At 38.6% G+C, this 27,282-nt stretch overlaps 1 protein-coding gene across 1 annotated transcript in view; it reads right to left on the minus strand.

Moving 5' to 3' along the window:
• LOC139731315 (E3 ubiquitin-protein ligase UBR4-like) overlaps positions 1-27,282 on the minus strand; it is a 93,461-nt gene that overhangs the window by 48,345 nt on the left and 17,834 nt on the right. Inside the window, exons 14-47 of the mRNA XM_071642204.1 lie at positions 26,805-26,890; positions 25,524-25,606; positions 25,093-25,178; positions 24,239-24,470; positions 22,899-23,016; positions 21,988-22,090; positions 20,670-20,915; positions 19,583-19,906; positions 19,005-19,127; positions 18,382-18,522; positions 17,949-18,040; positions 17,184-17,412; positions 16,289-16,370; positions 15,620-15,698; positions 14,719-14,812; positions 13,714-13,835; positions 12,974-13,080; positions 12,703-12,798; positions 12,133-12,322; positions 11,179-11,373; positions 10,459-10,522; positions 9,735-9,817; positions 9,138-9,243; positions 8,404-8,474; positions 7,639-7,786; positions 6,364-6,720; positions 5,911-6,081; positions 4,856-5,107; positions 4,208-4,297; positions 3,383-3,535; positions 2,540-2,770; positions 1,854-1,938; positions 1,054-1,126; positions 378-552 (exon numbers count right to left, since the gene is read on the minus strand). Coding sequence (XP_071498305.1) covers positions 378-552; positions 1,054-1,126; positions 1,854-1,938; positions 2,540-2,770; positions 3,383-3,535; positions 4,208-4,297; positions 4,856-5,107; positions 5,911-6,081; positions 6,364-6,720; positions 7,639-7,786; positions 8,404-8,474; positions 9,138-9,243; positions 9,735-9,817; positions 10,459-10,522; positions 11,179-11,373; positions 12,133-12,322; positions 12,703-12,798; positions 12,974-13,080; positions 13,714-13,835; positions 14,719-14,812; positions 15,620-15,698; positions 16,289-16,370; positions 17,184-17,412; positions 17,949-18,040; positions 18,382-18,522; positions 19,005-19,127; positions 19,583-19,906; positions 20,670-20,915; positions 21,988-22,090; positions 22,899-23,016; positions 24,239-24,470; positions 25,093-25,178; positions 25,524-25,606; positions 26,805-26,890 — 4,887 coding nt within the window. The remainder of the gene's footprint in view (positions 1-377; positions 553-1,053; positions 1,127-1,853; positions 1,939-2,539; positions 2,771-3,382; positions 3,536-4,207; positions 4,298-4,855; positions 5,108-5,910; positions 6,082-6,363; positions 6,721-7,638; positions 7,787-8,403; positions 8,475-9,137; positions 9,244-9,734; positions 9,818-10,458; positions 10,523-11,178; positions 11,374-12,132; positions 12,323-12,702; positions 12,799-12,973; positions 13,081-13,713; positions 13,836-14,718; positions 14,813-15,619; positions 15,699-16,288; positions 16,371-17,183; positions 17,413-17,948; positions 18,041-18,381; positions 18,523-19,004; positions 19,128-19,582; positions 19,907-20,669; positions 20,916-21,987; positions 22,091-22,898; positions 23,017-24,238; positions 24,471-25,092; positions 25,179-25,523; positions 25,607-26,804; positions 26,891-27,282) is intronic.

Raw genomic sequence — 27,282 nt, forward strand, 5'->3', positions numbered from 1 at the left:
TTTTGAGACAACTTTCAATACCTTTGTGTATTACATATTCAAGGAATTGTGGCAAGTCAGCATGAATTTTGCATCTTGCTAATTCCTTGTTTTCCCAAAGATGAATCTACAACAGTCCATACCTTACAGAAGACAAACACAATAGTTCTAATACTGGACTTAAAGATGTCACTGTCACTCTAGCTGTTCATTCAAATTCTAAAATACAGACAACTGGGATGGGTTCACTGGTATTGAGCATGATAAGTTCTGAGGGTACCAAATACTGGCATTTGTAAACTATCATACAAAATGATTCATTGATTAAATGACTAAATAAAATGGACAAAAAGGAAACACGATGCACAACTGCGTCTTCAATAAGTCTAACAGCTTACCTTTGCCTTGGCAGGTAGTGTCTTGATCTCCTGAACTCTGACCCTGTCTGGCTCCACCATCATGACAACCGGGATACTGTTAGATTGTGTGAGGCAACACACCAACCCTGGATGCATTGGCACCTCACTCCACTGACACAGGGGTGGAGGGTTGTTAGACTTTCCTGATCCATTGCTGGAGATGAGAAAACAAAACAAATACATTATCATTAATTTTCATGATTCCCCTTATTTTCAATATATCTATTAATTCTCTCTTTGAGAATGTTTTACTAAGAATGAATTCTTTGAGTCCATGAAAGACAAATGACAGTAATAATGCAAAGATATGAACTACATGGAATGCCTCTTCTAATCTTTCTGTACTACAACACTGATTCTGCTCACTTATATATGCTGTAGTGAACAAAATGAATGTAGTCCTGAAGAGCACAACACACACACACAAAAGCAAGCAATGACTTTGCATGATTACTAAACGAACTTGAATATTCCAGCTAAATACCCACATAATTACATTCCACAGTGGAACATGTGGAGGTAGATCTCTTGAAAAAATCTCCAAAGAAAGGATTGAATAAAGAAAAATCAAACTTGGTCATGTAGCAAACTATCACAAGCCTAAAATGCATGTCTGTAGTAACCTAACTTCATCAAAACGATGTTTCCTGCTTACCTCTTGATGGTGATGGGGAAAATCTTGTCTATGGAGAGATGACTGCTGCTGATGGGTGCACAGAATGACTTTCCTGAAAGGCAGGAAAGAAAATGTGAAGAGTCATCATCTATGAGAAAAGCATTACGAAATGTCTAACGGTGCTTTACACCTCTTACAAATCCATACATGTAGCCCCTATCATATGCTGACTTGAGTACAACTAGCTGTTTTGCCTATAGCTGTCAGGTATGTTAACTGAGCCAAGAATAGCCATTTGAGTTGGAGGAGTAAGGGAATGTGGCACTTCCACATTATCTGGAGATTTTCATAGCAATGCCCTAACCTCACTTTAAACTACCTCCAGTGATAGGTGCAGTTACAGCACATACACTACTCTTTCATTTTGCTACTGGAAGGATACGGAACAGGATGTGCATATTTCAACCACAATATGTAATCCCTTTAACGCCTGTTCTGCAAATAGTGCTATATCTTTTTGTGTGTTCTCCCTCTTGTAGCTCCCACTCTGTTTCTAGGCATGAGAAGAATCACATAATTTTGAAATGCCACCTGTTTTTGTGCTCAATCTACAGACACCCATACTTATGATGTCCATAACTCTCATCAACCATTATTATTTAGCACATTATATCTGACATATTGTTCTGTATGATATCACATATGATATGATCTGATGCGATGTGATGTGACATTAGTATATATGATATACTACTCTTCATGCATTATATCATATTGTATTGTAATATATCGTATCATATCATATTACAACATATTAAGTTTTTAACACGAGGTCAAACCTTGGGCAAAGCTGAAGAAGAGAAGCTGCAGTGTGTGTGAGTAGTAACAGGAAACACCACCTCCAGCTATCTGCCCACCAGAGTCCTGAAAAATAACATCATCATATTATAACCACCTGTACCTACCAGCACATTTGTGCAAAAGACTTCATGCAGAGATAAGATTGAAAAACACCTGACCTTTTATTTCTTTCTATTTTCTCTTCAAATACAACTGTTCACTTTTGTAAATGTATACTTTAATAATGTTTCAACACATAAAGCATGTGTACGATAAGCCCCATCACTTGTAATTTACTTGGTTTCTTTTCCCCTTTCAATTCAGGCCCCATTTCACAACCCCATATGAAACATGAGGCAACACAGTAACTCTGGGTTCTTCACTCCATGTGAACACTTCCAAGTAGCTTTAAAGTCATACAAACTATTGGAACCCATAGTCATTATGCTACAATTAGATTGGCAAAATAATCCATACAGCCATTCCATTATGGAAATAAAAGTGTCCATTACAGATGCAAAGCCATTCTAACTACCACACTCAATATTACTTGTCACTAAATTCACTGGTTAAAGTTATTTGTGTGACTTCACACATACTGCAACCACTGTTAGATATAGTGTCAGAACTGAATGTATACGAGGCTTCACTCGCATGGAGCTCCAGGTAGGGCCTACTCATTCACCTTTAGGTCATCATGTTTGACTTCCAGCACATTGGTGACAAAGAAGGGTCCATGCTTGGCCTCACTAGCCTCCTCCATAGGCTGGGTGTACAGGTAGCCTGCTGAGGACATCAGTACCAGAGTGCGGGAGTGCTCCTCCGAGTCAAACACAAAGCAGGCATCACGGATCTTGCCACTCGGCACCAGGAAGTAGAAAGTGGGGCTCAATGCATCTTTGGCGAGATTGTAGATCTGTAACAAAATGCAAACAAGGTACTGCAGTGATTCAACATCACAGTGAAAACCATTCATCTTGATATTTCTTGCTAGGTATATGTAAGTACATTTTAATACTTAAAAATGTGATAGATGTAGTCTAAAAATTCTAACTCACTTTAACTCAATACAGCTATCCTCAGAACACCTTATCCACTTCGTGCTAGTAATGCTTTAGATCTTTACATCATTGTCATAAAGTTATGATTAGAAATATGTTATCGCTTGATCTCCTATAACTCTGGCTGACTGCCACTTACACTCCAAGCTGACAAGGATTATGCAAAAGGAATTTTTCAGACATCCAACATCTGTAACTTTTGTGTAGATGTTTACAAGTTGTTCTTTAGTCAATACACCAACATTGGTTTATACAATGTATCTGAACCAGGTGTGCGAAAAATTTTAGTGCAGTTTACAAGATATTTTGAAATCAATATCACATTACGTCAAAATGTGTCTGAGTTATGATTGAGAGCCCAAAACATATTGGATAATAACTATGTTAGAGTGCGATAAAATTTTTGATATCACACAGTCCGGACAACAGATTACTCTCTCTACCTTTCAATACTGAGGCAGACTCACCTTGACAAAGTCTGCAGTGACAATGGCTAGCTGGGTCTGGGAGCCTGGCAGCCAGACGGCTTTGATGATGAAGTTCCCTGCCTCCAGCTGGGGGTGGAGGACCAGGTGGTCAGCCACTGTCCCAGAGCTGGTGAAGGTTAACACATGGCAGTCCTGGGCAGAATAACATGAGGAAGAATAGCTGGTGTCAACATTACACTGACTCAAATTGCTATAGAAGTAGAAGGTGGTGTTATCATTACAATGAAAACAATTTCTAGAGGAAAGAGAAGCAGACGTTATTGTCAGCAATACACTGACATAAATTTCTATAGAAAGGAGAAGCTGGTGTCAACACTACACTGACACAAATTTCCACGGGACAAAAAAACTGGTGTCTAGATTACACCGACACAAATTTTATGAGGAAGGAGATACTGGTGTCAACACTACACCAGAATCAATGACCGTATTGACACAACTTTCTAGGGGAAGGAAAGCTAGTGTCAGCACCAATACAAACATGATATTCTACGAGAAGGAGAAATTTGCATCAACAGCCATACTGACAAAACTTTCTATCATCTTTATCATTGCCAGCATGAGAGCATGTCAAGAATTACAAAAGTTTCTTAACATGACAGAAAATCACAATGACAATACTGAGAATTGATTTAATGCTCAGTTAACTTTTGACTATGTCAGCTCTGACAGTCAAGAGGAATAAAAAGCTGTTAAATGACACATGATCATTGGCAGAGATACAGGCTTATTCAATAGTCATTACGAGCAATTTTTAATCCCTCATTTTCAAAAAAGAATGGGAAAACTCTATAAGTGAAATACCTTCAATCCACACACAGCCAAGAAGTCTTCGTTACATGGGTTTCCAGCAATGCTCAGGACTGTGAAGGGTACAGGGGCTGAAGACAGTCTCTGGAGAAAAAAAATGTATCATCAGTTAAATAAAGCAATCATTTCTCATCTTTTTTTTTTCATAATTATTTGCAACAGAGCACTGTATTAAGGATATTAACATAATTCAGAGGCCAGATCAAGAAACACTGGCATTCCAAGGTTCTGCCTTATTCTTGTGATTGCTGGTAGAACTTGCAGAGAACTTGTCTATTGTCCTGTATATGAACTCATTGTTTCACATTTTTGCTAAAGAATGAGCTCTACATAGAAAGAAAAATACGTTCTTGAATCGAAAAGCTTAAAGGCAGAGTTAGTAAATTTCTAAGAAATATGTATACAGCGAACACAATTTGGTTTACTGATGTACAAGTTAACAGGTAGGCTGATACAAGGAAACTAATGCAGCATGATTAGGACAGCTATTTTGAAATCAAACGTGTATCATGCAAACATTACTAATAACAAAATGTTCTTGCCGTTTGTTCAAGTATTTGCTTTGAAACACACTTAAATTATGATTCTTTTAGGAGGATATCACAACGAAGCACATAAAGGTGAGGGTTAAAGGTCACTCACAGTCAGCGTCAGCTTGCGTTTGCTGGAGTCGGCCTGCTTGAGTAGCGCTGAGAGCTGCAGGAGAGTGATCCGTCCCTTCTCATGGCAGACAGCCAGGTGCTGGCGGCGGCCGTGGGGGGAGGCCAGGCAGCACATGACCACTCGTCGCAGCATGTGGGCACCCAGCAGCTGGCGGATTGTCTGGCCCTGGTCCCCGGAGTAGTTGGCCCGCACATTCTCAAAGGCCCCCTCTTGTGACCCTAGGGTGGGGACCTGAGACACAAAGACACAGATGGAGAAGTTGATAAGACAAAAGGGAGCTTTAGATTTTGATGCGCAGACGTTTGAGCCGACGCTTGCTCTGGACATTCTCCTCTCCCTGCATCGTGTGGAAAAGTAGCTTTAGATTACGCTGGGACGCAACGTATAAAAAATAAAATCGCGCCCCTATATGATCAGTGCATGAAGGAGCTCTCTACGTCGCAAACTGTGCGGACGTGAAAATAGCCCATTACGCGTAGTAAACAACTCAGGCGACGCAAGCTAAAAATAGATTGACTTTACGCGCGCTACTGCGCAAGCTCAGAACATTTTTTTTTTCCTTTGAACGTCCGCGCGTCTAAAATCTAAAGCTCCCTAATAGACAGCTGAGACAACCAACCATATCTTACAAGTCAAACTTCAGTCATAGAGTTATTTGCAATATAAAGTTCTACTGGAAGAAGGACAATAAGCTTTAAAGTGCCCCCTCCTATCCTTGAAGTAACTTTGAGAGGTAACCGTACTCTTTTATGACAATCTACAGATTGGACATGGTTTGAAAGGCCCAAACATGACATTTAAATCCCTAACATATAGTACTGAAAAAAAAAAATGAATACATGTATGGCACATTGTTAAATTGACATAATTGCAATACACAGCTGAGTAATGCATATGAATGATATCAAATTATACTCTAATCTTTGGTATTCACATCTTGTTGTTGGAAGTAATTTAGTGTGGTGTACATATCAAAAAGGCTGGGGCACTATCACACATTGCAGAGAGTTGCAAAGATTGCCCCTGCCACTCACCATCAGTTGGTCCGTTGATTCTGTTGTTTTATCCCTAGTGTGCAGGTCAGCCAGGGCTTTCTGAGCTCGAGCCGTGGCACCGATGGCTGAGGTTCGGCTGCAGTGAGTCTCGATGGGACCAGTAAGGGACTGAAGCAGCTCAATCACATGACTGGCCATTCCACTCTGCTCCTGCACATTAAACAAGGGGAACAAAGTGTTATGTTAAAAAAGAGATTTTTTGTTGTTGATATAGGCAGGCACATGTGTTACACTATACTGAATAGCAACAAGCTATACTGACTGGAAAATCACCTACAACCACAACAGAAGCTTATTAGGCAATGACTAAGAATCGAATGAAACAATCATGTGATGCTATTCTTCATCAAACAATAGGTTCCCTGACAACAGTCATATATTCAAAATCTCCAACTTTACTGACTGCAGATCTCTCATAGAATCTGTACTCACCAGAAGCTTGAGGATAGATTCTCTGTTCTTCTCTAGCTGCCTTCCAAGCATCTGCCTGAATTTGATCTGCTCCTCACTAGGCTTTCCCCCACTGCTCTCCCCACCTCCCGGTCCACGGTCTCCGGGAGACACCAGCACACCGCCTCCCAGGGAGGATGCCGGAGTCGTACCAGACCCAGAGCTAGTGCCACCGCCACGCTGGCGGAGAGTGGAAGTCTTGGTACCACCACTGGATGGCTGACCGCTGGTTCCCCCGCTGCTGGACGATGGCTGGGTCTCCGATGAGAAGGGAGAAGTGACCGATGTGTTGGACATGCTGGACTCCAAATTGCTTCCAGGTGTACGCTTGACCAAAGTCTGCATGGCAATGAATGGAAATGATGAAATTCAGGTGTAAGTCATACAAGAGCATTTTGATTGTGCAATGTTGACTAGTATGCCTTCATCCAGGTTTGTTTTAATCACACATGTCAGTTTAATCATTTTATCATAACAATCAAGATATAGGGTTTGCAATGAAACAACATCTTACATCACATTTGTCAGCATGTCTAATTGACATCCCACTTTTACTCACTAAAAAAAAAAAAAAAAAAAAAAAAAATATATATATATATATATATATATATATATATATATTCATTTTTACTTTCATTCACTTTGCATATTCTATTCTGTCCATTTGTTAAGAAGACACTAGAAAGAGTCATAGGCTATTGATATATTAATCTATTTAGCCCTGAGCCAACTCTGTAAAAACAAAACCAAAAAAATCCATGAAGCAATAGTTGATAATCACAACTGTTACCATTGCAATATACAAAAGTACTGTATATGGTATGTATATTTCACAATGATGATAGTTAACAAATTGACAGAATGGAAGAGAATGGAAGTCATGTATTATCATTTTTCTAGTTATTTCTCTCCTAAGAAACACACAGTGCACTTGTGATACAAGAGGCAATATTTTCACAAGATGCAAGTTTTGCAAATATTCAAGTTATGGTGTACACAAAACTGTATGTAAATTGCACAATAAAAACACAGAAATATACTGCATAATATACATGAGACCTTTGCTTATTGTATGCAAAGTGTGATTGTCTTTAAGTGGTCAATTTTGTATTTTAGTTATATAAATGGAAACTACACATCTTGAGGACCTGGTAACAAGCTATTCCATTCATCTGTAAATACTCCATGCATGTTAATACTTGACTCTAGTTTATAGATCAGGCAGCCCAGAACAGAGAAGTGAAATATTTGCCTTACCTGACATGACCCATCCTCCTTGGCACCACAGTCACAGAAGAAGGAGCCATGCTTGGCATAGGACAACTCATGTCCCTTGTGGCACACCTTGGCACAGATGGTGCACACTCCGACCCCATCCACCATCTTACACGTGTGGCAGTGATACCTGGACACAAAGCATAATGCAGATACAGGTCAGATCATATCCGAAGTAACATTACAACCATTATCAACTAAATCATAATTGCAAATCATTATAAAAAAAAAAATAAAATAGATAGCCATTAAAAACACAGTACATTACAGACACAATCACTGTTAAATCAAGATTATGGCTTGGATTTTCATTGTGAGAAAAAACTAATACATTTGTACATCTTATCTTTAATGTCTTATACAGTAATTTTTTTCTTCCATATTCAAGTTTGAATAAAAATGAAGACCAATGAAAATACAGGAGAACCAAACCATGTTGAAAATCTGTGTAAGCAAGAATTAAATGCTGACAAAGAAATAGGGATGTCACATTTGCACACCTGCTTTAACTACAATGCACTCTCAGACTTGAATGTTCAGAAATACAATTTTATGATAATTTCTACAAACTGCCCTACCATACACGAGCATATACATGTACATCAGATCCATAGGCTGGTGATTTAAAGTATTACTGGCAGCAGTCATTGTCATTGCTACCTTCATCACACCAGTCTTACGATCATCCACCCCATCTTCCCATCATCATTATCACTGCATCCCACTTCCCTCATCTTCATCACTCACCAGTGTTGGTTCATGAACTCCTTTTGAGTGATGGTGAAAGTACAGAGTTTGTTGCACAGAGAATCCTCATCCTGAAAAGATCACCAAAGACAGACTGGTCAGTTATTAGCACCACCCAGGATTAACTCAAATCAGAATGACAGCTACCAAAGGGTTCATGCACTTTTTCAAACAAATTACTTGATAGATGTAGCACACTACATCAAGTAAAATGTTGAAGATTTTTATTCGCATGAATGTACACAACACAAATATAAGTGACTGTGACTGTAAATTAGCCATAGTACTTCATGGCATATACAAAGGCATTCCTTCATAAAGTTACTGTCAAGGCATCTAGTGACAAATCAAGTCATGATCAAACAATTCTTTCTGCTCTCTCATTCACAGAGTTAAAACACAAACTACAAAAGTCAATAATTCATTCCAATTTCTTTGAAAGAAATCACTTCCCCCTTTCTGAACATCATTATACATGAATAGACAAACAGATCATAAAGGATTTGTCATTAGGTTTACTCTATGATTAACACAGGTAGTACACACATACAGCCATCTCTCATCTCACAAACCACTATATTGTTGTTCAATTTTCTCTTGACATACACCTCATCCTGATTATCACAATAAGGATAATCCCTTCATTTGCATTTAATTCTAATATTTGGTCATCAACCACATTTGTCACAAACGACTGTTCTGTAATTGCTTCCCCATCCCTGAATTCCACCCACCGAATCTTCCCCTCCCGAATCCTCCTCCTCCAGTACAATATCCTCCGCCCAGTCAGAGTCCACATCTTGCATGGCAGCATCCATATCGATGGCAGGGAATGCAGACCTATGATATGGCAAAGATTGAGTTCATAAGAGTTTATAGAGATATTGCAAATATGTCAAAAGTTTCGTTTCACAACATCATAATCAAGATTCACCACAGTGAAACCTACTACGTATCAGCAAAACACAATGGAACATATAAAATAGCTTCATGGCATTGGTAAGGCCTAACAGATGATAAAAGAAAAATTTATAACTGCATCTTTGACCACCATTCACGCTGGAAATGTTGATAACAATTTGAAAATAGTCAAGTGAAGATATCTAACAGATTATAGCTTACAGTTGAGTATAACTACTGACATGTACATTGTATACAACACATGGTGGGAAACCAGAAATGCTATTCCCCTACTAAACAGACACTTTCTGTAGTTACAGTTGTCATAGTGGTTACTCTCCATCTAAAGACTGTCTCACATTAACTTTACTCACTTTAACCTCTGAGCATAATTCCATCTTTTTTTTTTCAGCTATGATAGGTTGACTTACTTGTCTCCAGATTGTTTGAGTGCTCCAAGTACATTGGCCATGTAGGAGAGGAGATAGCAAGCTGCTTCCATCATGGTGTGGTGCTGAAAATACAATTAAAAAACAATTGTGACTAGGAGTTGACTTCTCGATGAAAAAGTGGTTAATATTTCAGAGGGAAGTGATTACAGGCTGAGATAGTAAAAAAAAAAATGCAGCAATTTCTGTAATTCCAATGAAAGGGTAAATTTAAAAGATTTGTTAACATAGAGTGTATCTTTACACAACATATATTAGCAACAACTTTCACATCACAGTAATGGGAATATATCTCTGCAACTCTTTGCAAACAAATCTGTTTGTTCATCTGTAGGAAAGTTTTGAAATATCAACACGTATCAAGTCCAATTTGCATATTGAAAATACAATCTTATCAAGATATTCCAAAAAATATACATTACAACCGCTGAAGAAAACATATGAAAAAGCAGACAAGATCTGAAGGACACACAAAAGTACTTTAAACCATCACATTGATGATATCCCACCTGCTAAAATAAAGAGAGGCATTTATTCCACTGCAGCAAGAGAGTAAAATATAGCAATCATTTCCCACATCATAAGGACACATTTGACATTATAACAGTCCCCCCCCCCCCCATCCACCTTCGCTAGTTAAACATGTGTTCAGAGATACAACACTCAAAAATCTGCTTCACCCCCTGAGTGACACATGTCTACTAACCTTTCCCTCTGTAACATCCTCACTAATCTTCTCAGCAACATTCTTGTGAGACAGGTATGTCTTGCTGTGGGTACAGAAAAGCAAAAAAGAGATGACAAGTGAATGGAGGAGCCCATGTCATGACGGTACCAAGGAGATTTCCATAGGAGTGATTTCTTCAATTGAGCTTGATTATTTACTCTCAATATTTAAAAACACAATGTTAAGGTGTCATATCACTGGTAATTAGTAGTCACACATTCACATTGATTTCAAACTTCTCCTGGAACACAAAAGAGATTATTCCCATTCCACATATTAAGTACAAATTGTACCTACTGGTATATTTCAAAAATTCCATGGGAACTGCATATTACTGCTTAACCCGTTGAGGAAGAGTCTTGAGTATACTCGGGAAATATATGGGAAATGCGTGTTTTAGCAAAATCAGCCCATCTTCAATAGTTTATCACTTTCAAGAGACAGAATATGCAAGACAGAAAGGTTAAATTATAGGGATTGTTTTTCCAGTAAATACATACTGGTGAGACAAAGATTTAGAATGGAATGAACTGCCTTGATAAGTAGTGTATCTAGACTTTACAGATACTGCTGTAAAAAGAAATAAATAACAAAAAGAGGCAAATTTTGTTCTAGGAGAGAAAGCACAATTCAACTTACTAGAATCACCAATCAAGAAGATAAGAATGACAATCCTAATAAATATGGATGATATCTCACCATGATGAGAGCCAATCACCCGCAGCCCTGAATAGCTCCACATGGCCAACTCCAGACCCTGCCCCAGCCAGCGTGATCATGACTGGCATGAGTTCAGCAATCCCAAAGGACTCACTGCCTACACTGGACAGCAGCTGTGTGCACATGGGTATCAGGGCTTTGAGGAGGGCCGATGCCACGCCTTCACCCACAGGACTGCACAGACAGACACACGATAAAGCCAATTCTTATCTACGTTGGTACTCTATAGAGTGTTTCATATAGCTTATGGCTACCAGTTGCCATATCAGCTTGGCTTGATGGACTGTATGGACTACTATCACAGACAAGATAGTATAATTTCACACACGAGAAATCTTCACCGTATATCATACCCTTTCCAATGTAATTTCGATAACAAATTTGCATTTAAATTTTCATATTCTATCAAGTTTATCTTACATGTTTCAAGTATACATCATCCCATTATCAAGAGCAAATTTACAAGTCAGATGTTCCTTGAGGGGAGGCAACTTTATAAATGATGAGGTGAATTAAATCAGAATCAGAGAAATCAATGAGACAAAAAGCAATCATACACAGGATGACAAAACACATTGCTCAATGTCAGTAGATTAGGAACATCTCCAAAGCATGTAATGGTCATATAACTACAGTGTCATACAAGTTATGTCACTGCTTGCATAGTTGTAAATAAATTCTAATTTCACAATGCCTTCAGAACAAATTGGGGTCTCTCTATGTAGAAAGTGGAATTAGAGTAAGTTTGCACTCCACTGACATAAAGTCATATGGGTTTGCCACCACTTTGGGTCCCAGAAGGACACAAAATGCTACAAAACATTCCCCCCCATGCAACCATGTCTTGCAGTCATCTTCTACTCATGCAAGAGGTCACCCAAGCTTGTACAATATTTTCTGCTTTCCAATCCAATGTCATTTGTAACTCCTCACCTGTTTTCCTTGACAATGTAAGAAGTGAGACTCTGCAGCAAGATGCGGTTCTCCTGACCCTTGCCGCTGGGGTCACTGTCTCGGATGATACCAGCCAGCCAGTGCTGCAGGGCCTGGGGATTGGAGCTGCCCTGCCGACCCAGTGAGGTGCAGAGAGTGTCAAGGTAGGTGTCACTGGGATGCTCTTCAGCTGCAGAGGGGAAACATACACCAGTCTTTTACAGATCTCTTAAATGTTTACACTGGTCAGGTGTATTATCATCTTTCTACTCATCCAGCAGTACTTACAGCTGTATGCTAATATCATTATAATCACTGTATAATTTGAAGCTAAATACAGAGAAAAGAAATAGTTCATTAGCACGGCATTCAGTCAATCAAAATGGCTAACATCACACACACAGACACACTAACATTTTAAACAAACTGTCCACTCAAAAGAAAAGTATGGTCATCTATTATCCAACATTTGCAGTCTCTGTTCATACTTCAAACTTTTCACACATATCTCATGCAGTAATGAACATGCATGTTCGCGTGTGATAAACACATTTACATCTCCAGATTTACCTAGTTGCATGAGCTTGTTGAAGAATTTGAGGACTTTCGTGCCAAACTCCACAGAGAGGTTCTCATTGGCTGCAGACAGCAGGAGTTCAATCAGCTCTGTGAAAAGAAAGTCAATAAACATGGTGTTAATACACCATTTCACCTGATAAACAAACAAGCAGCAAAACATAATAATTGGTCGTCATCAGATGTTACACTTGGTATGGAATCCTAAAATAAACTGAATTGCAGCACAAGTCAGTATTTCTTCTGATGATGAGTACGTACAAACCTGCATGCTCTGTGTACACCTTGCCCAGGGCTCGCTTGGCTGGTTCCTTGTCTAAATGAGCCTCCATGGCCTGCACACACTCCTGGTAGATGGAATCCTCCAAGCAACTACACAAATATCAATATGTGGGATCAAACATACATGGAGAGGTTGGGATTACTGTTTATGAATAAGTCTTGAATGGAGAATAGTGATATCTCCATCTATGCATACCATGATTAGATGGCTTTCAACTACCTCGCAAGGCAAAGAAATAAGTCAACTCCAGGGTCTTAAGAAGTTACGCTATTACCTTCTGCTGATTTCTTGTGATGTTCACAAAAATAGATAAGAACTTCACAAACAAAACATCTGGGGTTTCTTTTCATTTAAAATAGAACTACACTTTGTGCAGACTTCATAAACTTTATAAGCAGAACAAAGTACAATGTATGTATGTGTGCTATGTACACGCTGTGAATCCCTACAATCGATTTCTTTACACCGCAATGTCATGATATTTACAGAGTGACATTCTAAGAAACCATGTTGAGATATAGTATATGCAGCAATGGATTGTAAATTGAGATTCAGTTTGAGTGTTTGCACCCTCACTTAACATTTAGTTTGATCCCATGCCCTTTCCAAACCACACATTACACACTACTACAGACAAAAGCGGATAGAAACATGGTTGCAAAAGTGTTATACGAGGTATACATTAAGCATCAGAATATAACAACTCAAGCTGTGGCATTCACCTGTCCTTCTGTGCATGCTTGGTAAAGATGTCATGGAAGTTGACAAAGACTTGGTAGTAGAGACGGGTAAGGAACGTATCCTCATCAGCTGGTCCAAGAATCTGGCTCACAGCACTGGATGCCTGGGCATTTAGAGATAGATTAAAAGAAATCACAATGTGTTGATAATTAATTTAGATAATCTTAGTCAGTTGGCAACAGTCCACAATCATTCACAGGTTTATCTAATAGGATAGTTGCCTGGATGACAAATTAAAAGTACACACAGGACAGGAAGTGATATTGAGATCAGACTTATAACAAGAAAGTTTAGGATTAAGCAAATTGACCAGTAATTTGAACTGAAATTCATGAGCAGCTGATATAACCTTATATATTTCGCTGTGAAAGTAATATGAACATCAAATGTTAACAAAATCAGTGTAATTCCCCTTGAAATTGTACAGCTGCATCTGAAATGAATTGCCTCACAATTTAGCTGACGACGTATAGTATAAAGATATCAACTACATTTCAAATCATGATTAAGTCAGAACCTATAGAAACATACGAAGGAGCTACTCGACATTCAGCTTGTGGCAGAGGAAGTCTGAAAAGTTTAACAGTGTGGACGGTCACTGTCCAAAACTTCATTGCATAATGCAATTGCTGTACAAATACTAATGATTTCAGCTGGATTACAATAATCAGTTCTGCCAACATTCTAACACGTCAGCGCCAGAGAGATTTGAGCATGTATCTCAATAGGCAACAGTAATTCCAAATTAAATGGATATTTAAATATTGATTATATGAATACATGAAGAAAACATATTTTTTTCAGGGAACCTCCTGCAAAATTAGGGAGACTTTAAGCAGGTGTGTCAAGCCACATTCAGAGAATGCTCTTGACTGCAAAGTTTGACTTCCCAGTCATTGAGTTCTCCTCAACATTTCTTATTCTTCACATCAAAAAAACAAACAAACAAGAAATGGGAGCTGTGATCGACAATGTTTTCTACTCACAGGTTCAGCCACAGACTCTGTGCTGGCATCCAGGAGTAGAGGGAAGAGGACATCCACCATGCGCTCCTTGTTGGACGATGACTCTGGACACCAGCTGTAACACATGGCACCAATGAAACCATAATTAACAGTTCAGCATTCTTTACAAATATGACAAATAACACTTAAAATATGAATGATATGATGCACGTACATCTATTGATTTTGAGGTGGAGTGACAGTGCTCTACAGCAAGTTTCAAGTTTGTCAATGGAATAGCCATGTTTGTCTCTAATGTTGAATGTGTCATCTCATGGCGCATATGCTGTTAAACAGGTAAACTAGGCAATGCAAAATGGAAAACTACCAAACAAATTTGTACGACTGAAAGTGTGATTAAGAAAATGTCCTGAAGAAGTTAAGAGACAGCATTTGACAACTTTGTATCCCCTACTCCTATGGATGATTTCTGCCAAGTTTCGTTAGAATGAGTTTTACAAAGACGACAAAAAGCTAGAATGTTTACAGTCAACACACAAGGGACAAAATGCTATAATGATACTTCACTTCAGTCTGTGGCTCAGATAAGCAAAAAACTAAACTATCTGCCAGTCCACAGAATTATCAGTTGTGCTCAGTTTAACATGAAACTATATTTCCCACTTTGAGCACTGCATGAGAGAATTTCTGACATACATTGTACATCAATACTGTATGAAAGCCTCATTTTTTTTTTTTTCAATATTTTCCACTTTGCCTCCAGGCCACTAATACCTGATATGACAACCACTAAAGCACTGGTATTTAAACCACTTTGATTTGTCACTTGAACAGAACGTGTTACAGAGGCCATGACCTTTCAACCTGTTATATCAGGTCAAGGCAATGATTAGATACATGCAAATAATTCTTGGTGACTCACTCTGATAGATTTGTGCAGAACTGGACGAGGGTGGACATCACATGCTGGACAGCAGCGGCAATGTTGAAATTCGTCTGGCCTGAGAGACAAAATCATATATGACATGAAAAATTAGGATGGAAAAGCACACACAAAATATGCAGGACTGGCAAAGTCAAACGGTGATGAATCAGTAGATGTAATTTTAACAATAACTAATTTGTCAGGAGTACAGAAATCTACAAACTATCAGGCAAGCATAATGTGGTGCCACAATGACATGAACCAATTACAAATGGGCCTTGGAATGCTTGCATTCTAGAGAATTCTAGCCATATATGTTGTGCCGTAGCATCCTGCACTATAATCTAACAGGTAATTCCCTGTAATGATCAAGATGGCTTTAATACAAGGTTAAACCTACAGTGAGGAAATCAAATTTTAGAGTTTCTCCTGTTTTCCTTGTAGAATGATATTGGTCATGACAGCATACAAAAACAAGATGGGGTGATGCTATCCGATTCCTAACTCTCCCCTTGTATTTGGGACAAGAATATCTTAAAAATCATGGGTTTAGCAACCCCTTCCCACATTGTGGCTATCATCCTCCACATCATCATCACTAGTAGCTAACTGCCACACAAAAAATGGTCCTCCTTAGAAAACATACCCTAATTCTCGTAAACTTACTTGAGAAGAGGCCAAGGTGTGCAGACCTAAGAGCATTCAGGTAGTTCTCCAGTAGGTTGTTATCCTCAGTCAGGTTGTCAGTCTAGACAGGAGAAATAATAAGATAATATTTAGAGACAAAATGGAACAGTACTTTGACATATTTGGGTTGAGAAGAATGGCATTATCCTAAATTCCAATGCCACAGATTAGCTTGAAATGACAAAAATATTTACAAATGAAATCTGCTATATAATGGTATGCAAATCTGTGAGAAAAAAAAACACAAATAAAAAGAGCAAAAATACATATGAAATAAAAAATAATTGAAATGCTGTCGGGTTGGTTACACTGTAAGACAACAGTAATAGCTGTATGGGATATAGGTAAGATTGCAAAACCATGTTCTATACTCTCCGTTTGCTTCACTGCAAGTTCCTGTGTCATTTGAAACAGATATTGCACTCACTTTAAGCATCCTCTCTTTCTTGCAGTTTAACTATTACTTTCTTTCTGAGTTTTTTTTTCTCTCTCAGACCTATTCTCAAACAAAACACAACAGCATTTTCAGATTTGGTCTCCTCAATCAACATCTTCATTGAGACTCCTGCTTCAAATTCATCACCAATCATCTCTTTCTCTCCTTTTCTCCCCTCCATTCCTTATCAGTTGAACAAATCATGCAAATACAGTAGATAAGACCAATTCTCCTTTTGACTGCTGAATTCCTAACATTTGCACATTCCTGTCAACATGCTTTTGGTCCATTTGTACATGTCTGAGTGTGTGTTTGTGTTTGTATGTGTGAGGCATCACTCCTGTCCCCTGCCCCCCCCAAAAAAAAAAAATAAATAAATAAAAAAAAAAAACCCTCCAAAAATAAAAGGTTCATTTTCCCTATCTTTCTATGCCTTACCCATGAGATGACAGGAGGGTATTCACTGAGTGAAACCCTTTTCCATTTCTCTACAGCAGTCTGGACGGCTGCTGGTAGAGCCACCAGCATGGTCAGGCTGTGGGCTGAGACACAGGAGGCTCGGCTAGAGGCTGTGGTGAGGACCGCACCATAGGCATTGATGGCCTGGGGGCCTAGCTGCTCTGGCTTCACCTCAGAGCTTTTCTCCAGCTGACTCAGCAGGCAGGATCTATTGAGTGCCATGTGAGATAACAAAGGCATAAGACTTCTCTTTGAGGTTCTTCTATATCCAGTCTATCACTTCACATTCCTCTATCAGAAATAACAAGGAAGACAGTAATACTAGTGTTGCTGATGACAATACAGTTGCTTTTGAACTTCTCACCATTATTACCACATCAATACATTTCAGAATGTACTCATTTTGTCTTCTCTTCCATTCTCTGTATGCCCGTCAATTTGATTTACATGTATATACTTTTTGCTTCCCTTTCACAGAGATTCAAGTGCCAATTAATGTATACAATTATTATACTACATTATATTCTATGTTTCTAGAACAAATTACGCTAAAACAGATAATGTCTGAAATCTTATGTGAAAAATGATGTCACTCCTCTTACTGTATACATGTAGTTACCCTGGTGCTGAGTGATTATTCATCTTTGGATATACAAATTATGGGCATGTATTTTCATCTGCGCACAAATCTAAAAGCAAGGATGACCAGGGAAAAAAAAACCTTTATCCCTCGAAGCCTCTCACCTTGAGTACAATGTGAAAACCTCCAGTAGCTGACTGACAATGGGCTGCAAGTCTTGACTCACTTCCATCCCTTTCCTGGGGTTGTCATCATCCTGAAATATCACAAATACATGAAACAGATTTAAAACCTCCAGACTGTTTGTCCAAATTTGCTCTGCTGCAATTATATCATGAACAGATAGGACAGTGCATTCAACAACAATGGAAAAAGATCAGTAACTTTTTACACTGTACGATAAAATACATTTTTTTGTAGGCTTCAACTCTAGGTTCGAAAAGAAATATGCATATAGCTGTACATAGAAATATCAGCTATACATAGAAATGTGCGTATAAATCTCTATCAGCTATACATAACTATCAGGGGGTGGGTTCCAAAATGAAGGACCAGAGAAAGCTCCATCTATTAGAAAAACAAATGACAGTAACATACCATGGCCTTGACAAAATGTTCCTGGAGAGAGCTCTGAAGCTTGCCAATGACAGAGTCTAGGATGTAGAGTAAGTGTAGGCTGGGAAGCTCTGTGGCTGGCAGGATCTCACTCCTACTGGCATTCAGTGGCATCTGAGACAGCTACAAAAAATAACAAAAATATATAGCACACTTGAATAGTATGAACACACTATCAAGATTACATATTTGTATGTGCATGCTTTTGAGATGTCACATAACATTACAGTTATGCACATGTACAAAAGTGGGCAGCTTCCACTTAAATAAAATTTGTTCAATATCACCTGCACAGATACACACAAAAACATTCATTAATACTGCTGACATTCCTCTACCTGTAGAGAAATAAATGAACAAGTGATTAAATTCACCTCGACAAAACAAACAGATGATGTTCTTCATTTCTTAGAGTAAATGAAATCCAAACATGTGTGGTATACAATGTCTGTTTGTTCTCATCAACAAAGCATGATATACAGGCAATTGAAGTACCAGCATTATATCTTTGTGCATTATTTGACATAACATTGAAAAACTTTCATCTCCCTTTGTTCAAATACACATGCTAACCTCAGTAACAGAAAACACAATATGTGACATACCTGGCGTGCAATGGACTCCTGAGCCAGCTGGACATCAAACTTGACCGTATGGCAGTTCTTGGTCACAATGTCCAGAAGGCTCTCGACCTCTGTATCGGGTAGTCTCTGCTCACACAAGTGTTCCTATCAAAATGTAAGAGATCACACAAATAGGCAGCGGTTTTCAAAAACAAGTAATTATTGACATCAGTGGGCTCATGCTACTGAAGGGTGAATATTAAACTACAGTAGCAAACAAAAGTATTTAAACACAAATGAATTTTAACTTCGAAACATTTGTGGGATCACACTGACAGGAACACAATCAAAGTTCTATACAACTTAACCAATTCTTTTGTCATACCATCTAAAAACCTCATCAGATCATGCGCAACATGTCTGACACTGACCTGATAGTCAGCCAACACAAGTAGGATTTATCAGATTGTAATCTGATACACTTCCTTTGATGGCTGGAAGCAAAAAAACTTTGCTTCCAACAAGTGACAGATGCAAAAAAATCTCTATGGAATGGGGATATACTAGTACGTAATGTCCTCGAACATATGTATCCCCACATATTCAGAGTGAAGCCCTACCTTGATCCATGTACTGTACTTGGAGGCAGCCATGCGTGGCACCCATCGCAGAGAGTGTAGAATCTCATGCTGGGTCAAAGGTCTCTCGCTGTCGCAGTGTTGTCCCTCCAGGAGCTTGATGTACGCCACCGAGGGCGCCATCCGTCCCAGAAGCCTCCAGCAGACAATGCCAGTGTAATGGATGGCACAGCCGTCCTGGTGGTCCAACTGGGAGGAATTGCGACGGGCCTCCACGTCACACTCACTGCCAGCCCCAAGGAGTTCAATGACAGCTGAGTAGAGCTCGTTGTAGTCAAAGTTGGGGTCGTACAACACCTCACAAGCCTTTCAAAAGCAAATATAAATTGTAAACAAAACAAAATAATTTCAGCTGTGTCTAAACCATCAATAGCCTGAGGAGGTCTAAGATTTAACATTTTTGCAATGCAAAAGATCTCAAGCTGAAATTTGTGACTTTTTTCTTTCAAATCTTGCGCACATTTTTAAACCCATTTGCGAAAATCGGGGTAATGGATGTGGAGATATAACATACGTGTATTCGTAACCAATGCACAAAAAATTGTGGTTCCAACCATTTTTGTGTGTATGATGTTAAGGCTTTAGAAGAAGCGTTGTTAGAAAAATTTTTTTTTCCGTTTTTAGTCAGCTAACATCACTTATAGCGACCATAAACTATTCTACATTTCAAAACTATGACAGACAGAGAGTAAAAAACAAAAAAAAATACATATTTCTGCCCCGATGTGGTAATTAAAATGCAAAAAAATCCAGAATTTCTGGAAAAATTTGCACATCTGCACAATTACAATCATGAATATAAAGGTTCAATAGAGTTCACTAAACTTAAAAGAAAAAAAATTTGCATTATTTATTGGACAAATTAAGAATAACAATACGTATATAAATTTGACCATGCATTCTTGTAAAATACATGATGGGACAGAGACATTTGAAGTTTGGTCACAATCAGTTGATTAATGGCTGAGATGTAAAGGCTAAGGGGGTCAAATTAGCCCCCCCCCCCCCTTTCAGATCAAACTTGCACTTTCAGATAAGAGGAGTGTTGCTGTGACATCCAGATTCTCACCCCCTTGTCAATACTTGGTCCATTGCGATCGACGTCTTGAGATACCAGGTTGTAGAAGCAGCGTTTGAAGCAGGACGAATCCAACAGACCAGGGTGAGGGTTGTCCCCCACTGTGGCCTTTCGGTAGTTGTCCTCCACTTCGCGACACGACGTGTAGAACTTGGTGACTGGGATCCCCCCTCGCTCGTCTTGGTACAGCATGAGGGCGGGGTCCGATGATTGCACTGTGAAGATATTCCATTGCACCTGTTGCCAAATCAAATATGAAAGGAATAATATTCTCGTCAAACTTTACTTTCTAATGAGTACAGCACCTGAGGATACAGTTGAACCTCTCTTATCCGGCCTCCCTTTATCCGGATCTCTCTATTATACGGACGCAATCTCGCCGTGATTTTTTTTAATAATTACGGGAGGAAAGGGGGATTCCCAACCCCTTGAGAACTCCTACACTAACACACATGAATTACATATTACTTCCAACATGATTAACATACATTACATCAAATTTCCTTCCAAATTGCTTACCTTCAGACATTTTAACATCCCAAAACATCCCCAAATGTAACAATGAAAAGGTTGCAGTATACACATTACTACATGTGGTACTACAATGGGCTAAATCAGTACATGTGTATGTATATAAAGCATTGAGTCTCCCGTATCCGGCCAAATCCCTTATCCGGATGAGTCCCCGTCCCGACTTGTCCGGATACGAGAGGTTCAACTGTATCTATCTATCTGTAACATGCATGTTAATGTTAAAATGGGAGTACTTCTTGAGCAAATTTCTTATCAAGGTTTAGGATCATTCTAAGTTGCAAAAAGTGCTGTGTTTTAGTGGGAGCCAAGTGAAAAGCAATCACTTAATATGAGTATTTACAATGTTGCTATGGTATCTACAATCAATGACACTTACAAAAAGTGTAAACCTCTTTATGACACAGGAACCCTGACTTCTTTTCTCACGTTAGGTTTGTTAAAGTGACTAATAATCACTACAGTCCTTATTAAAAGGTTTGGCCATATGAACAAGCTATGGGGGTGAGAGACAAAGGAGATTCTGGTTCTGCAACACATTGGGATATGTCATCCTTGGTTTTAGGCACTATGCATTTCATAACACTGTGACCAACAAGTGCATTTTCATGGCTAAAATGCAGACTGTGTATATCAATCACTGCTCCAAGTGATGACAGGCTGGTGGTAACCTAAGACAAATGACGACCATGTCAAGGGAGGCCTTTGTGATGGAAGTATGCATCATAGCTGAATGTATGAGGAGGAGAGTCTTATTAGGGGAGGGGGGATGGGTCACCTGATCATAGAGCTGGCTTGGAGGTTGTGAGTAGTGGTGAAGGAAGTACTCAAAGATGAGCAGGAGACGACAGATAGCCATCGGGTTCTTCTTCTTCATATTTCTGGTAAGAATCAAATCAAGAACTTGGTCAAATCATTATCACCTTAAAATTATTAAACACAGTCAACAGTGTACAGAAAGTAATCTGTGCTTCATGTCATAGCAATGTTCTCTGATTACAAAAAACAAACAAACAAACAAAAACTGAATAGCCTTCTGATGATTCATTAGTGTGAATGATCGATTAAATGTGACACTCCACAGTCATAGAGAGAAGGGTTAATGAGACCTTTGTCTATTTATTTCATAGAAATAATTTTTTAATGTTTATAGTTCCAAAGCTAGTAAAGTGCATGCATACCAGGTATATTCCAGGTTCTTCAATATCATACTATAATCATATGGTTTACATGGCAGTAATATCTCTTATTTTCATACAAATAGGGAAATCAACTTCAAAAAATGTAGTAATTTTATTCCATTGGTCATTATGGTGTCTGCCTGAAGAGAAGTATTTCCCCCTTTACTGTTTCAGCAAATGAAGTTTACCACATAAAAATAACAGATTTACTAACTTCCTGCACAAACAAAGTGTCCCTATATTCGAGTGACTTGTGTAGACATAAAAATATGCAAAATGCTGCAAAAAAGTTTGCACTAGTGAGGCATGTTTACCTATGACACTCTTAGAGCTCTTGAACACAACAGATAATATGAACTCTTTTTATACTTTTTCTTTCTTTGTGATCTATTTTTTTCTTCCAGTGCCTCCCATTACCAGACAGTTTGACATAGCTCCCTTAAGGATGGAGGCAAAGAAAAAAAAAACATCTCAGTAGCACCTGACGTAGACACTATGAGTGACTCACAGGTCATGGGAGGTCTCCACGATGATGTTTGCACACTGGGTGAGGATGATCATCTTACTGCTCTTCTTGAAGCTGTCAAATACAAACAGCAGCAGCTGGATGTGCTCCACATTCACATCTACACAGAGAAACACAGGAAGGCAAAGATTGTAAAGCAGCTTTTGTGGAGAGAGGGATAAGGTGAGTTGACTATTGTAGATGCTGAATATTTTGCAAGGGTTTTACTTTTGCAAATTTAACAACCTACATGTACCAAAATATTACCCTCTGGTTACAAGAGTACAAAGCATGAGAGGGATGTACTTACATACAATATGGGCAGGCAATTATATCAAACATAAAATTGATGAGAGAGAATTGAGAAATGTCTATGCTGTAACTTGATTTCATTTGTAACTGGTATTTAGTGGTAAATATAATGTATCTTATTCACCTGAATTTCCTTGTTTCATGAAATCTATATGAATGTGTTTTGCCCACTTTTAATTTGTGAGATATGAATATACTTAGTACAGTCAAATCACTGTCTAGAAATAGTGGAAACTTAACCCTAACTAGGCCGGGCTATTTAGGTAGTTGATAGAGCCGGGGGGGGGGGGGGGGGGGGGGGGCCCTCCCAGGCCCCCCCTCCAGATCTCGGCCGTCGACCGCGCGATCGCGATGAAAATTGACACACACATTGCCTATGATGTAATCTAAAATACCGTGAAGTTAATTTTGAAAAAAATTATCATTTATGCTAGATTATGATAATTTATGCATAATGATGCATGAAATCAGACTATTTGGTATAAATCATAGAATAAAGCTCAAAACAGGCACATTTTTTGTGTAAATATTCTTTTTAGTGTCCTTAGCAAATGTAATAAAAAAAAATTGTGATATCAGAAAAAATTCTTAAGTATTCTATTGTTTTTTGAATTTCTTATGTATTTCCTTGTTTTTTTGACATTATGTTTTTCATTGTTTTTTCAATGAAATTTGTCTGCGACATCGCTCCGAACAAGAAAATATCTTATTCATTGATTTTAATCAATAAAACACCAAAATAATCATGCTTTTATGAAATTTGCCTGTACGCACAGTTTGCATTGAAATTGTACACGAATTCACATTTTTGAGCAATTTTTGGTCTGACATGCATGTACATATTTATGCGTAACTTCGGAACCACGCACCCGGGCGTCGCAAATTTGGTGCCAAAAGATGCGGGAGACTCGAAAAAAAGGCCCCCCCGGCCTAGTTAGGGTTAAGAAATGCCTTGAGTGTTGATACAGAACAAATCCCCAATGCTCTATCTCTAAGAGCAGGCCAGAATAAAATGGAAGAAACCTTCTGACCTTCTTCATCTTGCTGTGCGTCCTTCCTCAATGCCCATTCCCTCAGGGTAGAGAGGAACTTCTGCCACACCCTCAGCCCCACCGACATGCCATGTTCTTCAGCCTCCCTCATCCCCAGCTGTTGTCTCTTAATAAGGATGTGGGCCAGCACGGCCAGGGTGCGTGGGGGCAGGCTCAGGGGCCAGGAGGCTGAGCTGGATGGCTGCACTCCCAAGTGGCCGAGCAGAGTGTCCTTAAAAACCAATCGCGATAAAACACAGGTTGGTTTGATCTCGCAATTGTCATCATTTCACAAAATAATTCATCAAAAGTAGGTACAGTCTGGCCTTGGGTATCTGGCCATGTCAGGACTGGTGGGAATCTGTATACAGAGATTTGGCTGGATAGGAAAGATATGCTCAAATGTGGCACTTTCTAGCTCATTCTGCTGGGGGTATACACATGATGAACTTTCCAATGCTGTGATTATTTGTATGGCATTGTCATGTATCATAGTGTAAATGATATAGAAATAGAATGACATGTATGTAAAATATCCCTTCTCATATCCGTTTGTTTGACTGACAGAGAATGAGATGAAGATATCATGGCTCATCGAATACTGCAGCTGTATGGTACCACTGAAATGCATTACCAGTTGACTAGCACAGCATCAAATGCTGTCATCTCTTGCAGTAAAGGCAAATGAAGTTTGTGAATTGTGCTCACAAATTTTGCAGATCTTATTAAGTTTCATTGACAAAATCATTCACAGGGAAATAAAGTATATGATTATCAAAGATTTGGCATTGAAAATGCATGAAAACATGAAGATATTACATCAGAAATATAATGACAAGATTGTGTTAACATACCTGGAGCTTTGGTGAAAGTAGATTTGATGCAAGGAGTGTATGACTGAAGTACAGCAGGACTGAAGAAAACTCATCAGATAGGTGTGCTGAAATAAAAATTTGATCAGGAAGTGGGTGAATACCGTTTCTACAGTATCTACTAAAAAACACAGTGCACCTTAATCAAGAAAATCATGTGTGTTTTCCATAATTTAGTCAGTCAACACAAACCACATGATTGTTCCCTGCCCCCCATTGGAGATTTTGTAGATGACTCAATGTCACATCTTACATTTATTACATTGCATTAAAGACTGTGAATTCTGAAGATGATTACCATAAACATCAAGATATCAAATACCAATCAGATTTGATGTATTCCGCAAATGCATACATTGAAACAGAGAATACACTGACACATAAACAATCACACATACACACAGAAGACTTACTGTTTTCCATCTTGATGGTGCCTTTGTCAAGGTCTTTGATGACACTTGCAAGCCCTGCTGTATGGTTCTCTAGGAAGGCCAGGCTGAAATGACACAATTACATTGACAAAGTTTATACATGAGGACAATGCTCAGGGCAGTCACAACTACACTACACACTCAAATTAGAGTTGAACCTCTCGTATCCGGACAAGTCGGGACCGGGGCTCATCCGGATAAGGGATTTGGCTGGATACGGGAGACTCAATGCTTTATACATGTACTGTATACATACACATGTACTGGTGTAGCCCATTGTAGTACCACATGTAGTAATGTGTATACTGCAACCTTTTCATTGTTACACTCAGTAACAGACCCCAAAATAGAGGTTCATGTTTGCAAGAATGAAATCATTTTCTTTTATAAATTCTTGGGATGATTTACCTAAATAATTATTAAGAAATGTATCAAGTATATGTAATTCATGTGTGTTTGTGTAGGAGTTCTCAAGGAGATGGGAATCCCCCTTTCCTACCGTAATTATTTTTTTTAAAAATCACGGCGAGATTGCGTCCGTATAATAGAGAGATCCGGATAAAGGGAGGCCGGATAAGGGAGGTTCAACTGTGCAATAAAGCACAGATTACATTCTGTACTCTAATGAATGTGCTTGATAATTTTCAAGGTGACAGTGATTTGATGATTTTGACAGGATCTGTATAACATAATAAATATAAATGTACTGAAAAATAAATCATAAAGGTTAATTTTGCCCTTAAAATATTTCGAAAGCATCAGTATAGCTTGTTTGTGGATTTTGAACTGAACATTGCATGAACTTTTTGACATTAGGTTCAAAATCTACTCAGAATTTTTTCTGTCATAGGTTTAATGTTGTTGTCTCAACTATAGTAATATCCTCTGCTGTAATGCCTTTAGGCGAATCAAGTGAAATATTTACAGTGACATAGTGATTTGAAATGTACAGTGTGTATAAAACATAATGGAAGTATTACATCAGCAATGCAAGTCATGTGACATTAATAAATCATTTGATATGCCCATTACCTGTCACAATGCCAGTTATGCACTTTTCATTGAGATCCCTCTAATTAACAGAATTTGGAGATGGAATTGGTAACAATACAAGTAAAGAAGTAAAAAAATTTGACCCTTCCTATTCAGTATTTTGGAAAACTAGTGAGCCCTACTCTTATCTGATGAGACATACATCCTGCATTAATATAAAAACATGATGCAGTTACAAATCATTCCAATCCTGGATGTACACATACATACCCCTTGAAGTGTTTGATGAGGTCATTGGACATTTTGAAGAGGTGACCAGTCAGGAACTGAAGCACATCCTTCGCCAACTTCAGGTACTGTTGATCAAATAAGGAAGCAAATGGACAAGTTACTATATCAGTTTTAAAAGTCTCTTCACCTGTAAAAATTCTACAAAATAACTGCATGGCAAGAGTAAAATTCAATTCTTGCGACATCACCTCCATCTGGATAGAAGTACATTATCAAAGAACCATTTTCATTTTGATCCCCAGTTAGGAGGCAGAACAGCGACTTTGAATGGCTAAAGCAAACATCTTCGCTAAACATACGTGGTCAGCTTTTGTTGAAAGTGTATATACTTTTAAAACACATTCTCCTTTCTTAGAATGCTTAATTGTATCTCTACTGTTTCTTTGAGATGTGTCTTTTTTAAAAGGCTGGGGAGAAATTAAAGACATCTTCGGAAATGATGCAAAATAAGTTAATT

This window comes from Diadema antillarum, unplaced genomic scaffold (assembly GCF_040938485.1).
Source record: "Diadema antillarum isolate AM-2024a unplaced genomic scaffold, OU_Dant_1.0 seq00000368_RagTag, whole genome shotgun sequence".
NCBI classification, from domain to species: domain Eukaryota; kingdom Metazoa; phylum Echinodermata; class Echinoidea; order Diadematoida; family Diadematidae; genus Diadema; species Diadema antillarum.